We start from the raw sequence: 17222 nt of genomic DNA, 5'->3' as shown, positions 1-17222 counted from the left end.
ACCTTTATTCAATATCAATAGTGGTACCTTATGGATCGAACATTCCGTCTTTTTATTGTTGTGTTTCAATGGTGTATCCAACAACGCAAAGGTCTATTTTACCACCGCCGCCGCCGTCATTACTCGGAAAGGTGGCCCCTGTCAAAAAGTATAGTCGGAATCAACTTGAGTGCACTTCGAAAAGGCCTCGACGAAACCATACCGAATAAGAAAACGTACTCGGAAGCTGATGCGATCGATCAATAAAAACTTCAGTTAATCAATACAACGTTTATATGAGATTCTTGTAATTGCTGATCTGCTATATACAAATTGGCATCTTCAAGGGCTTGTAACCCTTAGGAACGGCTGCATAAAACGCATGATTTGAGTTTGGATAAAGGCCAAATGCTACTTTTATCCAGCACGATATTAATTTTAGCAATAACATGCTTTATTGATTGACGCAAAAACGACACTAGACTTTCACTACTAGACCAAAGTTGATACAAAATCAAAAGGCAGCTTGTTGCCAAAATTGCCTTTTTCATAATTTTCATCCAGATCTACTATCAATCTTAGGATGAATATGAGACTTGAATTCAATTTTTTTTTCTTTTCATTGAATCACTTCAACAATGGCCAGTCGCATTATTCACTACATACTCTAAAGCTTCACTGTTATTTATTTTTTTTTTTTTTTAAAAACAAGACTGTAAGACGGATTCATTAATGTCTAATTCAGACATGTTATTAATATTTGCCGTAATCACACAGGCAGCATTATCACATATTAAATTAGACTAAAAATAAATTTTGCGAGGCAAAATCCAGAAATTGAAAGGAAAGCTCAATTATGATGCGCTGGTCATATTAAACTACTTTTGAACAGTATATACAATGTAACTTACTGCACATTAGATCTGACTACGTAACTAAGTGTACCTCTGAAAATGTGATAGCAATAAGAATACAAATAAATAGTCACTGTCGCTAATAAATGCAGAGGTTTCATATTTATTAAATATAATAGTGAGAACACTAAACGAAGGCGTTACAATCTGGCAGGGTGTATAATAATCAGATAGCGACATAGCAATTTTGAGTGTGTAATAATATTAATTAAAATAATTTAGTAATGCTTTTTTTTCACGTTTGCTTCAGGTCGTTGGACACATGCTGACAAGTACCTGTTCAACACAACGCGATTTATTTCGAAATTTTCTCAAAAAATCATTGTACCAGAATCATGATTTTTGGTGTTGTTTCTGCTAAATGCATAGCTTTCGTTGGCGAACATCTTACCCTCATTTGCTGTTTCTTTAATATGCTTCGAGTTACTCTACATGAAATTGAGGGTTACATATGATAAGTTAAATATGTATCTTATTCAAACATCACTGACGCAGGTACTACAACAACTAATCCTTATTTTTTGACAAAATAGAATTCTACCATCGAAGCTTGACCTAAACTAGGTACTGACTCAAAACCTGACTAATCGGCAGGCAATTAAATAGAATTGGCATAGCATCCTGCTAGAAATTCATAAGGGTCGGAGTAAATTCTATGGAGTAATGTGAACGGCTATCTGTTGTGTGAAAAAACTGTCTCACATCGCATGCGTAACAACAAGTTGATTACATTCACATATGAGTAATTTGGCCTGCTCTAAAAATAAATCTACACCCAGTGTTTGGTTGGGAGTGTGTTAACGTTTACGTCGCCCGAATTTATATTTTATCGAAACAGCTTCCCTTGCCCATGAGGGCTATCTTTTTCCTTAGCGTACATATGTATCAATGTCCTTAGTACTAATGCGTACATATGTATCAATTTCCACGCGAGCAACTCAAATGTTGGGCCATTGGGCTCCGATATGACAAATACTTTAAATATTTGTCACATCGGAGCTGCTCCCAAGCCGACCCACTTCCATAAAAGTAATAGCACCCTTAGCAGCCTCTAGCTGAAACGCAACTGGGAACCTAACAAGTCTCTCTGTGTTGATATTTGGGATTGGACTCACCAAAAACAGAAACTAAACGAAAAAGAGATACTATTTTAAGTACTGGTTTAGGCATTGAATTCACTTTTATATGTTCATGCTGTTCTGTAGGTACTCCTTGACTGTAATTTTAAAACAAGTCGCCGTTCCTGTCGGCGGCAGCGGCGTAAGCGACAAGAATTTCGGCTAATTGTAGTTGTCCTTCCCTGTACACAACACTTCGCCAAAGATGAAGGACAATAGATCTCCGCAGGAAGCCCGCAGCTTCCTTCGGGGTTTCTTTCCAGCAGCTGGACACACAGCCACCGACATTCGTTGCTACGTTCGTCCTTTGCCATTCTCCCGTTTCTTTTCAACTTCTTCATGAGATAGAACGTTGGAGGGAACTAGTAAGGTGCGCGGGGCTGGATGAGGACGGGGGCGGCGTGGAATTAGCGAACGCTGATAGGAACACACGAGGAGAATAACACGCGACCTTGGGAGGAAAGGTCGCTGCCCAAAATAGCATCCCCTAATTCTAATCCTACCCCTCTGTGTTGTACGTAGTTCCCGGCTCCCGGCGCTCGGCATCGGCGATTCAACTCAGCGTACGGCTTCCACTCCTTTCCGAGAGACTGCACAGTGCCGACGGTGGACCGGGTGGGGATCTGCCCCTATCAATCCATCCTCCTTTCCTCCCTTGGCAGTCTTCCAGACAACTCGTTCGCATTCGTTGCCGTGACGTTCCATTCGCCCAACTAGTGGCTAGCTCTGCGGCCACGTTGAGCCGACTGAACCAGTGGCGAAGTCAAACTGTACCCTGCCACCATTACCAGTGCACACAAAAGGGCAAAGGAAAAAGCTTTAATATAGCAGAGGCCAAATCCTATACGTCACTGCTACTGGTTGAGAGGAACACCCAGCGACATCGCCACCCGTCTGGGCAGACTTCTGCCAGCAGGCTTTGTAAGCTTAGCGGCTAGCTTATAGGAATGAGCTGGCATATCACCGTAGTCTCACCGTACTCAACCATACTACCGATGTATGATGCTTGGATCCCTGCTGCGCTGGCCATGGAAGACCTAGCTGCCGTGACTTCTAGCATCTTTTTGCATGTATCTAGACAGGCTATAGTTAGACGTGACTAGTTAAACTAAATCACGAACCTGACAAGGTTAGGAACAAAAAACATTGTAGAAAGAAAATATGATGCTATTTAGGAAGAAAGCTGTCACAGGCTTGCTGCACTGCGGTGTACCCCGCAGCACCTATGGTACGTAGCCTTCAAAAGTAGACGACACCGCAGCGAACCCCGGAAGACGAAAAAGGGTGTACTGTTGCAACCTGTATGTCCTGTATAAGTTTGCAGAAGATGAGCGTTGTACTTACAGGATAAGGAAAATGTATCTGAGACAAACATAGTTAGTTTTTTGACAAAAACCTCTCCTGCTTTCTTTCTTGCAACAACGTCAGCAACGCGCAATGGCAGGCTGAACAGGAACAATCCAAGACCGAACTCTAGCTATGTTCGACTACATCATTAGTCTGAGTTAATGCGCAAAACAGAGTTATTGACAAGGAGATATAGGCGTTCGAATTATGCAGCCGTATACTTGTGTACAAGGTCGTTAATATGTATGCTTAGGGGAAATAAAACAAAAAAGGAACATTCAAATCGTTTAATTATCGTTAAAAACAGGCATGTATCATTGCTTTTAACGGATTTCCATGCTAGATAAGTGAAACTTGGTGGTATATGTCTCTATACAGTATGGTGAAAATGATGTCTACGAGCGTTGATATTTCAGGTAATTACTTACAGGGTTAGACAGCTTAAAAACTTAGGGGTCACATGTAAGATCGAAATATGCTTAAACGATATTATGTAATGTAAACCTCTAAACATTAGTGTCTAACAGCAGATTTGATACCGTTCGGTAGTCATTCATTGATCTACTCCGGCCAGGTATGCTTTTCTTGGACCAGTCGCATGGGATTTCGTCATGTGGGCATCTGCGCGAACCGTTATATGTGAATGTATCTATGAAAGAACTTCTTAGTCCTGCGTACTAATGGATATGGTCGAACGCCGATCAAATCTTTATCTAGATAAAAGTTCGTTGTATGCGATTACCTCAGAGAACTGTGCCATGATATGTGGGGAGAACAATAGAAGTAATCAATATTTATTCATTCGTTGCATTTTCGACTCTGCTGCCAACATTCTTTTACTAACTCTACCTCAATAACCTAAAATGAAGCCATCTAGTTTGTATAACATAATTGCCGTTTTCGGCGAATATTTAGCCTATAGGAAAAATAAACACTTTTCAACGTCCGTATGAACCCGTTAGCAAAATTGAAATGTCCATTCTGATACAACTTTTATTTCGTTGACTGGCAAAAGCTTTTCTGAATTAAAAGTATCTTAAGTTCACTAACGAAAAGCGTCCGTTAAGGTTCTTTCTAAACCTTAAGTAGAAGTTCGACTTTTGCGATGGTCGACCTTGTGGGATTGGGAATGCAGGAAGCAGTCTTTTTCTATTTCGAATGAAATTACTTAAGAGATCGTCTGTTTCAAGATGGCCAAACTTACAAGAAAGATTGAGTCATATACATAACATAAGGTATACGTTAAGAAATGCGGCATACTAGCTACAATCAGCTGCAGATTTGCACAGTTTTTTTACATAGCCAAACCTTTTTTTCTAGTTTTAGACCTGAATCGTTTTTTGAAAAAAAAAATGGCAGAGCTATCATTTTTATCTGCACATATCGGTTGCTAATATCCTCGCGAACTTTCACTGTAAAATCCGTAAACAGGAAATTATATGATAAAATATACACCGCTGATAAAAGAATAAAAATGTTGGAACCTACAAGTTATAGCTCTGCGATTTCTTTTTTCAAAAAAAAACAAAAAAACGATTCAGGTCAAAAGTTAAGAAATGTATAAGAGTCATAAAAAGACGCTTACAGTATCATTTAGGTCTACGAAATCATAAGCAACTCAATTATTCTCTACTAATCTAGCCTAGCCCACATCGTTAAAACTTCATAGTCTTTACCATTGAACCTAATTCTATTGTTAAAAGTTTATTATATGACGAAAGACTATGACTCGATCCTAAGGTAGCGTTACAACACAGTTTATATATTGTACTTCGATCTAATGAAATCTTGTAAAGGAGCCGTCTGAGATTGAGTGATTATGCCATCTAAATCAACATTGACCGTCTATGACAATAGGCACTCATTTACTTCGATAGAGCATTCGCAGGAAACATGAGGACATCACTTTTGAGAAATTTCCTTCCCGACAATTTGCTTTGCTTCTGCGTTTATGTGGCTGGCCTATCGCTGTCACCGTGACCTGACTATCACCAAACATAAAAACCACTTAGCTAGACAGTTGACTGGCTGGCTGGCTGGGCAAAGCGTAATAATATTGATGGGAAACATTGCCCTATGGATGCACACTCAAAGTGCAATGAATTATACAACCTCCTAGAGCTTCATTGACTAGCTTCGTTCTATTTTAACATTAATTCTAGTCTTTTTTTCAACTTACAAACAGCATTTTATATAGCTATAAGGCTGATCTGAAATTACCAAATAACAACATGTTATGAAACATCGACTCGCAGCCATTATACTAAGGGTAGCAAACTTCGTGTTAGAGTACTGGCTGACAACAAACTTCGTTCTAAAAGGACTTTGCGAAATCATGCTTTAGAATTTCTAGTTTATGTAGATGTAGGGTTTAGCTGAGCTCGACTCTTAACCAGCGATAGCACCAATACCGATTGCAGCCTCTGTTATGATGAACTCAAAAGAGCTTAATAGACGACTATGTCTAGTAACGCTGTTTGTACACAAATGATATTACGTTGTTATGTTTCAAAGCTGGTATATTTATGCCCGAAGCCCAAACGCCAACACTAGCCGCCCAGCAACAACGCTAACGAAAGACACGTTCGCTAATTTGATGTTACTGTATCTCTCTATGGCACGTTTTAGTACGCTTCATTTCTCTTGTGTGTAGCTTTTATAGAAAGCTACTTTAATAACTGATGACAAACTTAGCATAAACCTTCGCCTAGGCACGGGGTTTTCATGCGGCCTATTCGAGCTCTCCGCTATACTTTATGTTCGAACGACAAACGTCTGCAGTTCCAGAAAAACAGCTATATTCCAACACCAAAATAATGCAGAGCTACGTGAGGCAAGCCACTACCGGCCGTTACACTAAGCTGTTAACATTGTGCGTTTCCGGTCCTTTTGAAGATACCAGCTTCCTTTTTAGCACAGGCTTAGAAACATCGAGAAAAAGCTTATTGAGCGGCCTAAAGTTGTGTGTTAATAAATCGAGCATCTGTCCTTCCATACCCATACATTTAGGGTAATTACGTTATTAACCACGTTATTTACCTAGACGAACATGGGCGAAGGCAAATAAATGGACCGACTGCGTATCCCGAGTAGCCTAAAGATTGTGTGCTCACATTTGCTTATCTACCCCTTGCAAAGTCTCAACTTGAAGGTCTCCTGTAATGATGCGTAGACCGATTCCGTAGTCCAGCCGGGAAAAAGACATATGTATCCAGACTATTAATGACACGTAATTTGTTTATGGTTTCGAAATATTTTTTTTATTAATAATATTGTAATAAAAACTTAAAAATATACCAAAAGTATGCTGCATTTGCTTTGCTTCTTTTCGATTCATCATTTTCTATACAGTTCAAGTAACAGTTATTTCATATTAATGTTATTAGTATCATGTATGTTGTATGTTGTGTTGTGTATTTCTTCTTTCTTTCGTTCCGCTTCCTCGGAAGCTGGTCCTTTCTTGGCCTGATGTTTTCTCTTTCCGCGTTTGTTGCTGCCATCGCAGCCTTTCGTCTTATCCACAACGAAAATAAATCTCTCGGCCGTAGCTTTTGCGTGGGGCCTTCGTAGTTGTTTTATGGTTGCTGCTACGTAGCTGCTCTTCGATTCGTGGTGGCTGGCTTACGGGCAGCTCTGCAATGCGCATTTCAATCGGGCCCATTGTTACGGAGGCCCCCAGGAAGGCGAACCACCCGCCCATAGCTCGGAGAGCTCCTTCGTTTTGTCTCTTTTTCTCTCGCTAATTTTGCCCACTTCTGTCTGTCTGTATTGTATTGTGTTGACTCAGACTAAAAACGAATCGATTAATGACCAATCGTCTGTAGGCGTTAATAGTAGCTCTTTCGAATAGTAGCACTGCTGTTGTTATAACTATGAATATAACTGACAAGTTTAGGCAGATTACTTATACTATCAATCTTCGTGTTGTCGTCGTGCTGAACTAATGAATTAGCACTATGATACAACGATATCCCTAGACTCGTTGTAAGTCCTGTTCTCGACACGGGAATTAATAACGTCCTCGACCTTAGTACTGGACGTATTAACAGTTACAACATTAACTTTTAGTTCGTAGTAGAATCGGTTCACTTACGCATAAATGTGATTGGGTGTCTGTGAACGTAGTTTGTCTTTGCGTGCGTTTGTGTGTGTGTGTGTGTGTGTGTGTGTGTGCGTGTGCGATCATTGCTCAATGGGGGCTTTTTGCTGACTCCTTTCACCCGGCAGGTGAGCAGAGGGAACAAATAGGAGCGACCGTAATAACATAGACGGTACAATGGCAACTTTGTCATATCTACAACTGTTCCTGTCATCGTGCCATTAATATGACAGCGCTGCTGCTGATTTGTAACGACGTAGCGACTCGAGCAGTCGGATGGTAAGGCTGCTAATCAAAAGGGCTGTTGCGGTTATCCTGCTTCTGCAGTTAGGCTTTTTGGGGTCATAACGTAAGGCACAGCCTACAAAACAGTTCGTGTTTGAAACACGATGGGTGTTATAGCTGTCGGGTAGTGATACTCACGCTGCCGTCATGCGTAAGTCACGTACTCAGATGTTGTTACGAGCCACAAACATATTTTGGAAGGATGGCAATAAATGGAGGATAGCAGCTGTGATTAGAAAGCTGGTTCGTTGGTGGTGACTGATCGTTACGTTATCTATCCATCAAACTCAATTCCATGCGCTGCATCGTTGAGGTCAGCGTATGGTCAGTCTTTTCTTGTCTGAATCTAGAAATCCTACTGATCAATATCTAATTAATTTAATTAAGACTCTTATTTTTTAGAACTAGTAATTAGAATTCCACTGTAACAGCGCAATATCGCCGCAACATTGTTGGATTGCTCCTTCATACACTTCTTGCTCCATCTGACATTATACTTACTCAGTTATGCTATTACCCGAGACAACAAGTTGTTTCCTTACAAGGATTACTTGACCATATCTTCAGATTTGCATTGAAGATCATCATTTTGGTTTAATCAGCTGTCTTTAATAAAACTGATGCCAATTTTTGCTTCTGCTGTTGTGTGCGTTTTTGGTTGACTCATCAACTGGTTGATATAATTTTTATGGTGTTTCTTTACTTTATAATTGTGGATGACAGCTGAAAAAAAGGACATGAAGAATAGAATAGGTGCGAACAGCGACAACATGTAGATTGTTTTCTTGCCGTCTTTTATTGGGGCATGGATGTGGCTCACGTTTCCGCCATCTCAGCGAATACAGTTAAGGAGCACGGAAAGCGAACCAAAGTGGGACGGGAGAAATACGAGGGGAAGTTCTTCGTGCAATTTTTTTAGACGACTCACCGTCTCCTCGTTCTATCGATTGGCTATGTAACTTTGCTTTCCTCCAACTTGCTATTTCCGTTCGTACTAACGATTTTGCACATTAAAGTGATCGTGGCAAAAAAAAAACAGCGACCTGGAGCCATATTTTGACCAGATCATTTCTATTAACAGATAACTTACCTATTTCACCTCTTTGTTGTCCCACCCAAATTAGTGCGGATTGCTTTCCCCGTCATCCACAAAGACTGCCAGAAGTCAAACAAAATTTGTGCACCTGGGTTATGAAGATGCGTATCAACAGGGCAAAGCTAGTTGTTAATTCTGCATGTCTCATTTTTGTATGTGGTCGATGTAGGATGGTGGCTATGCGCAACATCTTTGTCAATACATGCCGGCTGTCTGCCGAAATCCGGGGGTAGGATCGCCTTATTTCCGTTTTCATATTATAATACTCTGAAGAAATTAGTTTCCTTTGAAGCTTATTTTTGCTTTACGCTGTACTAGCACTCGCTATCGAAATTATCGGACTCATCTAATTACAGCCTTGACGCCTTCATGATAGGACCAAACACATAATTATTATACCTTCCCGCGTTGCGTGACCATAAGCTCGGTCTTGCTATTGCAGCTGGTTATTCGGGTTGAAATCATGTCCCAGTGTCCTCTGTATACACACTCTTTCTATACAGTAGTAGACAGTGATTAAATAATTATTTGTTTAGCGCTGTCGGAATCTAGTTTTTTTCCTCACTTCCCCGTCTTTTTGACTAACACTTACCCTGAACTGTGACATATATTATCTGCTATTGTCAGTTTATTAACAGAGCGTGCCGAAACGTTCGAGATCGTATCGTCAGTACTACTAGATTTCGACACTCGATTTCTTGGCGCAATGTTTTGTTTTCTGGGTTTCCTTTCAGTTCACAGTGTGCAGTTCTTTTCTCGGGCACTCATTGGTGGCAAACGACCTGAACACAAGATGCGCCACGGCTCTTTAGAGACACTGAGGGTTATCGTGACGTCCTTTTTACCGTTACCGTTCTTGTTCTTAAATGTGACTAGTATAGTTGTCGCTGTGACTGATCTATGACGTCTACTTCTACTAGTTTTATAAAAAAAATAGAAAACTAAATTAACAACGTAACGATAACTACAGAGCGTCTGTCTACTGTGTGCACGTGTTTGTACGTCTCCGATAGGACGAGTATTGTTATGAGTAAATATAGTTGTTACTATTTAACTTTATTAGTGATGCCGTTTATGGTACATTCTCCGGATCTTTTAATTAGTTTAGTTGCTGCATAAAAACTCAACGGCACCTTATTTTTAGCTCAAATACGGCCCGGACATGCTACGGAACCTATCGTGACATCTGATGAGAGACATTCAAGGACTCTCGCAGAGCTCCCGTACACCTTTCGGCGGGCCTGTTGAGGAGTTAGCTGGATGACTCTGAGGCATCGGAAAGGTTCGTGAAAAACCCCTCGATAGAAACAACGTAGAACGTACGACTTCGCCTTTTCTTCAGCCTGCGATCCGTTCTCATCATTGTGTTCGCCCCATATTTGCCATACACTCGGCTTCTACGTATGATCAACAAAACGGTGTGAAATGAGTACAAACAAACAGGATCGTATATATATATATATATATATATATATATAGTTTGTATGTAGCATGGCAATTGAGGTAATCCATAAAATGCACAGCAATGTTTTCTTTATTTTTCCACTTCAGCTGCATCTGTCATTGTTATACTTCCGTAAACGGCTGAGACTAAATGTTATTATTGTTATCTGTTAAGCATTACTATTAGTAACAGCTTTTAATAGAAATGCCAACCTTTGGGCATTAAGTCGAGGTCGTGTGTTGTCGTTGCTCAATTGGGCATGCCATTGGTTTTCTCGTCTCCTTCTCTGTATGTTCTGTACTTGTTACAATCGGCTCCAATAGCGTGGCTACCTCTTTTGAGAGGGGCGTGCAATTTTGCCAGCGCACACACACACACACACACACACACACCTCTATCCTCCCTATTTTTCTCTTCACGTTCTCGTGTCGAAGCAAACTCATTGCGATCGCTAGAGTCCACTGGATAACCCGCAACAACCTTGAACAGACCCACTTGCAATAACCTTGGATAGGACCTTGCGGAAGTTATGAACGCCTAGCCATGTATCGAGGAACTAATCGGGGTTCAGGGGTGACGGAGGTTGAGTTGTGGCCAGTTTACCGTCGATGGTGGGAAGAACCAGTTAAGGGCTAGAGCTCTGCAAAGTTGCATTAAGATCAGGATAGGTGTGGGAGTTAACAATCATCGTTACTAATGCAACTATATTATTATTATGGTCGACTAACAATAGCCACTAGTAATAATAGAAGAACAACGATCGATGGGGGAAAGTAGAAGAGGGATAGTTAACATAGTTACCTTTTATTTCCTTCTTTTAGGTAATAACAAGGGTTCTCGTTTGGGATTCATAATAGTAGAATATTAGTCGTAGCTATATTTTTTTAAAACAATGAATAACAAAACTCTTCAGAGGTAAGGCTGGACGAATAATAGGGTATTATGCAAGTGACCAACAGGAGAAGATTCGGTTCTTCTGTACGCGTGTTTGTGTATGAACCTGCATACTAGGTTCATTTGAAGGGTTTGTAGAAGGATTGAGCGGGTGCAAGCCGACCGGATTGTGTTACATTAACGTTTTTAGTAATAGTTTCAGTCGAAGTAGCATGAATAGTTATTAATTATAATAATAATAAGCAATATATAGTAGGCTTTGCTGGGAAGAATTAACCATGGGTTGCGGATTTTACCTCCGAACACGGCGATGCCGTTTCCTTTGACTACGTATGTATTAAAGAGGGGCTTTGTATCCCATCACGATAGCGGTATCTCCCAGTAGATATTGATTGGAATCCGCCGTTGTGCAAATAAATGAAGACAGACGGCCGCATAGAGGAGGTGTCGACCCGCGATCGCGCACGAAACATTTTCTCTCTTTAAAGTAGTAAAATATAATTTGCTACATATTAGTCAACATTGGGCCAGTTGTCTACGAAATCACCGAGTTTGAGTTGTATTTGTTGTGTGATAATTAGCTCGTTTACTGTATCTTCTTCATCATAATGTCTTCACTTCATCATAGTATTAACAGTCGCTTATGATGGTCGAGCTGATTCTAATAATGGTATAACAATTAAGTGTTTATTTTCTATAGTAATATAAGACAGTATTGTGTTTATATGAAAGGAAATTTCATTCTCTCGTCTCGGTGCTAATTGAATAATAATTGGAGTAGTAGTGATTATATCGTGTGCTTCGTTGATGTGGTTTAGATACTTCGGACAGTTTGGCACGGGACTTTTCCATTATTGTGAAACAGTCTGTGCGCCATACGGCACACACATACATGGCCACCATTACGTGTGGATCTTCCCAACCGAGAAATAGATTTTCAATTGTGATTGAAAAAATGAACCTTTTTCACGTTATGCCGATTTTATCTGTTATGGTACGGGTACTTCTGTCGCCTGTGAGAAACTTCCCTTTGAAAATCAGATGCAGAACCAGAATCGCTATAGATGCTTGGGAGATATTGCGCGTCTAATCGTTCTATAATCCGCCATACACGTGCCCGCCAACTTTTCAACATGCGTTAGGAATCAGCGGTAGATTTAAAAACGAAGACGTTGTGCTAGATGATTATGCAATCGAAGTTTCTTTTGTAGTTAAAGGAGAAAGGTGTTAGTGCCCCTAAGTTCTCAACAAAAATTACGAACGTTTGTTTTTATGCTAAAGCTTAAGATTAATTACTGAATGACTATAAATCTGATTTGTAACATACTGGTGTTGCTACTTTTATGATAAAGTTGCTGTCACTTTCTCACCTTTTGCGTGATTTGGTTGCTTGCAATGCCGATCATTATTTCAATTATAGGCCACGTGAATCACTGTTGTCCTGAGTTTGACGGTAATAACTGCGTGCGTAGTCGTAAGAATAGGGATCCAATAATAACAATATAATCATAGTAAAAATAACAATAGTAAAAATAATCTGCACCACTTCCACTTGTTCTCCTTTTTGCTTTTCTTCGGCCTCTGATTAATATTATTATTATCAGCATTCATATAGTCGTCATATTTGTCCTGCTTTTCTCTCATAGGAAATAGAACCGAAGAAATAGAAACGACATGGTCGCACTAGATTCATGAATGCCTGCCTATATGTCCGTATTTCCTGCAGTTCGTATGTAGAAGAGCCTTATTAGGGATCATACGAACTCCGGTCCACCACGGCCAAGTTTCCACCTTACTCGCATTTCCAATTGATGTCGTCTTCACCATTAATTGTCTCTATTGCAATCAAAACTCAACATCGATCCATATGCTACTAGGTTACGTTCACCAGACGTTTCTCGCCAAACTATTGCGCTACTAGTATCCTCAAGCAAAATGAACATTTCCCGTGCCTTTCCTCCTATCTCCTGTATGGACTTTCTTCGGAGTATACAACTCGATCACTTCTTGCTTGACTTCATAGGTACGGGACACAGACAATTCTGGCTCTATCCACCGCGGCTGTCGTCAAGCTCCCCGCACCTTAGGACTTTCACAGCATTGCCTTTGTCGTCGGAATCGGTCACGAATATGCCCTTCGACTGTTAACACAGATGTTCGCCACCTTTTACTTGAAACGAAGCACGGCTACAACATCAGTTATCTTCATCATATGGCTGCTTCTTCGCTCGTCACGTGCATCAACATTGCGTGGTCTGACCTTTTTACTTTAGCCCTTTCGTCTCTCCCATGGCCGTCTCATTCATGCCGTGGGTTCGAACTCTTGTCTTCTGTCTATTATTGTCCATATTCTTTCCTTCTTGCGTAAGCGTCTTCTCCTGAATTACTCTATTTCAACAACAACATCCTCGAGAGTTATCTCCATCAGTCAACGTTATCGTAATAATCGTCTCCATTATCTCATCTTTATATAAAAGTACAAAAAAATCGACTCCTTTGGGCAAATATGGCCCCCTCGATCGGGGACTTTGTCCTGAGTCGGTGAATGAATCCAGAATTTGACTGCTGTGAGTGCGACTTTTGTTGTCGTCTGCTAGACGCAATCAACTTTATTTATCTGCTGTTTATTCCTTTTCGTCTTTGAGATCTCGGTCTATAAGTTTATGTACGTGTTATGCTGCCCCGATTTTTCGCGTGCTTGTTACTGCTCTCGACATTAAAAGCATCCGGACATTTCTCGCCTTTGTCTTTTGTCCAATTGCGTAACTATAACAGCCGCCTCATTAGTGTCGTCGTGACTTCTATTGACGCCAGTAGTTCCCTTATATTTTGTTATTGTTCAGTTTGCTGCCACGTTTTGGTCTGTTACGTCGTCTCTTCTGTTTGTTTAAAGCAGCAAATCATTAGCTGTTGCCGCTGCTTCTGACGTTCGTCCTTTCTGTTTATTAAACTAAATGCTATATAGTAACGAACGTTCGTACCCATAGGGAAAATCAAAGAATCACGACGGTCGGACCAAAGACTTTTCCCTCGGTTTACTTTCTGGGGTACACCACTCGTATGTTATTCACATCGCCTTCGTCCCTTATCAGCATTTATTAATTGCGCCTAGGCAAAAACGGTGATCTTTCTGGTAGCGTGTGAGCTGCGTGTTTCTTCTTGGATAGCAACAATCTGGCGTCAACGGAATTGTCCCTTCCTCTCTGTAAACCGAATTTGGCTCCTGCTATGCTTCGATTGTGGGAACCGTTGCTTACAGATGTTTATCTACGTGGTAAACGACGAGTGAAAATGATAGGCAGCTCGGACGGTGGTGGGAAACAAAGATAAATGTTGGGGTGAAATTAATAGGGGGGGGGGGGGTCGATGTTGTTGACGGTAGACGTAAAACGCTCTGCTTATCTTCCTGTGATAGCTAAAGTTAAAGGATGTGACCTTTTCGACATATGGCTGGGGCTGGAATTGACTTTGTGGCTGGGTGGGACTGATAATATACGCTCATGTCCTCTGGAGTGTCAATGAAAAATGCTATTTCAGTTTGATGCGACAAGGAGTTGATGAGTGGATGCGGATGAGTATCCGGGGATTGTAAATTCGGCATAGTCCCCATTAGAAGACGGCGGACTGGGCGAAGTCGAAACGTTACCAGCGGACGTCGACAGCCCGATCGAGCCACCTGAAAGGAAAAAAATGTCAGAAGAGGGGTAATTCATCAATGCGTGCTTATCGATAGTGCTTCAATTGATGTTCTAATTATACCTTTGGATGGCTATCAAAATTGCCGGAGCGTTCGCTAATATAAAGCTTAAAGACTTATGAAAGCTGCCATAAATAAACTTACAAAAAAAACGTTGCAAAGCAGACAGTAATAATTGTATTATGCAATCTGGCACCGGTAACTTACCAAGCGGGGTGGGTACAGTGACGGTGAGGTGGTTAGGCGAAGCAGCCAAATGGGCCGTCGAGTTGTGATGGGCCGCGGTTTGCATAGAATAGGCTCGACCGCGATTGGGTGAGCGAGCGAAGTCAATTGTCGTGGCTCCATGGAATGGAGGCCCACCATGATAGAGCGAACCGGCTCCCAGTGGGAATGGGCTTGCCAGCGGGTGATCGAGATGCTGGCCTGAATGGCCGTTAACGCCCCCCGCATGACTGCCCAGATGGGTGCCATATGGGTGTGGACTGAGAGAACGCGGCCTGTCGAACATTGGCGAGACGTTGCCCCCGAGGGTGCCGGCAACCGATAACTGCTGTTGAGCCACCTGTAACAAACGAGCCCGGTAATGTCATATATTTATGACGACTATTGGCAACTGGTTGGTTTACAGCCATCCATAAAGAATAATGGAGCTTAATTAGTCGGGATGTGACGCAGAGCGCTAAACAGAAAGTGAGACAATTGCTCACTAGAGCTTAATAGCTATCAAAATAATTATTTTATTGAGGCCTGATACCCGTATTTTCTTGTGTTCTATTTTTGTTTTTTTTTTCCCAAAATAGAGTAACAGCAAATGGAGCTGAAAAGTTTTGACTACAACCTTATTCACTCGAATAATTGAACAGCTATGTTTTAGGGGGAGGGCGATACTGCGACACGTCTCTTTATCGTGATTTGACTGATAAACGAATATCCAGCCACCCGCAGACCTACAATAGGGCCGATGCCAGTATATACATGCGCAATAGCAACACTGGCTGCGGTGGGCCATGCAAGTGGGGTCCATAGTGAAAGGACGTCAACGACTAAGTCAAGATGAAAGAAAACGCTACGAAAAGTTACTAGCACTAGGGAAAGAGGACACGGTTAAGGAAGTAGGGTACAAGCTTTCTGGGACTAATGTACCATCAGGTGCTCCATAGGCTCTCAGCATGAACACTACAAAGAACCGGCCTTGTTAGTTTAAAGGCATGAAACTCTGAGGTGAGTTGGCATACGGCTTATACTGTACACGACCAGCGCTTAATATGAATCAACGCGGATAGGCGACGAAATAACACGGTGCTCAGAACTGACGTGAACCCTAAGCATTGCATAAAGTAAGTGCTTGAAGGTTTTAGACCATCGTTATTTTTACTAGGGCATATATTTAGCGAAACTTTTATTGTATAAAGGTAAACATGGTTACATTACAGCAGTAAACAGAAGATCAGGCCTGCAACACGACAGCCGCAGGAACAAGCTATCTGTGTATTATGGCCCCGTAGGTACAGCATAGTAAATTCGAAATTAGGTAGTACCCCATTTAACTATTTAATTAGACAATTCATCGCAGCGCATAATATTAGCTTTGGCAAAATGTTGTCTCCACTTCTACACTGAAAAATATACGAGGAACAAACTACTGCTGCTACGTTATTTCATTTGATGGGAATGCTAACGTAAAATAGGTAGCAAAGCACCAGCCAAAGTAGCAGGATTTACGTAAGATTCATTCATATCCTTCATCATCAGGGCTTCAACATAGCCTCCATGAGTATCTCTAAATACCTAGCGGAGTTGGCAAATCAAAATAAAACTGTAGCCGTAGGTCATTTCTACTGTCGTTGTCTCGCCGAAGTCCAAGCTCCACTAGCGATTTGCACAATGATGAAATTTACATTGTCAATGAATAGCAGTTGAAAACAGATTCGGTAATTTTTTCGGCGAAACAAAAAACAAGATAACGCCCTTACAAACCTGTTGTGCCATGGCACGCTGTTTAATATAGTTAGAAAATTCTGTGGGGGACATCCGTTGACCGTTGTTACGCTTCGAATTGCTCTTGAGCTTGGTAGAACCAAATTTTGTAGCAGCGAAACTAGCCGTTGTGAACGTGAGGGGTTGCGTCGGCTTGTTAAGAAACATTGGCGGCGTAGGTGAAATGCTCTTGTATGACGATGGGGGTGATGAGCCAGAGCTGAACGGAGAGCTGCTGCAACGTTCACAGCCTGCACATGGGGACACGGCAGATGAAGGGCGTACATTAGTTAATTTGCTACTCATGTAGTTGAAGTCATTTTACAGCATTAAGAACGACTTCTCTAATGGAAAGGATACTTAAACACT

The 17222-nt window shown here is 41.3% G+C and overlaps 1 protein-coding gene across 5 annotated transcripts in view; it reads right to left on the bottom strand.

The window, feature by feature from the left end:
- Nucleotides 1-6591: 6591 nt before the first annotated feature.
- Tob (Transducer of ERBB2) overlaps nucleotides 6592-17222 on the bottom strand; it is a 28511-nt gene continuing 17880 nt past the window's right edge. For 2 of the 5 annotated variants that reach the window (XM_022842553.2, XM_022842564.2), the window contains 3 exons: nucleotides 16854-17104; nucleotides 15081-15438; nucleotides 6592-14852 (listed from right to left, as the gene is read on the bottom strand). In XM_022842553.2, the coding sequence (XP_022698288.1) occupies nucleotides 14710-14852; nucleotides 15081-15438; nucleotides 16854-17104 (752 nt within the window). In that variant the 3' untranslated portion in view covers nucleotides 6592-14709. The remainder of the gene's footprint in view (nucleotides 14853-15080; nucleotides 15439-16853; nucleotides 17105-17222) is intronic. The other 3 variants (XR_002683582.2, XR_002683577.2, XR_002683585.2) reach the window with 3 other exon arrangements.

The sequence above is a fragment of the Varroa jacobsoni genome, unplaced genomic scaffold (assembly GCF_002532875.2).
Source record: "Varroa jacobsoni isolate VJ856 unplaced genomic scaffold, vjacob_1.0 scaffold_107, whole genome shotgun sequence".
NCBI classification, from domain to species: Eukaryota; Metazoa; Arthropoda; class Arachnida; order Mesostigmata; family Varroidae; genus Varroa; species Varroa jacobsoni.
Note: the sequence above shows the minus strand (reverse complement) of the source record. Positions and strands in the feature narration are given on the sequence as shown.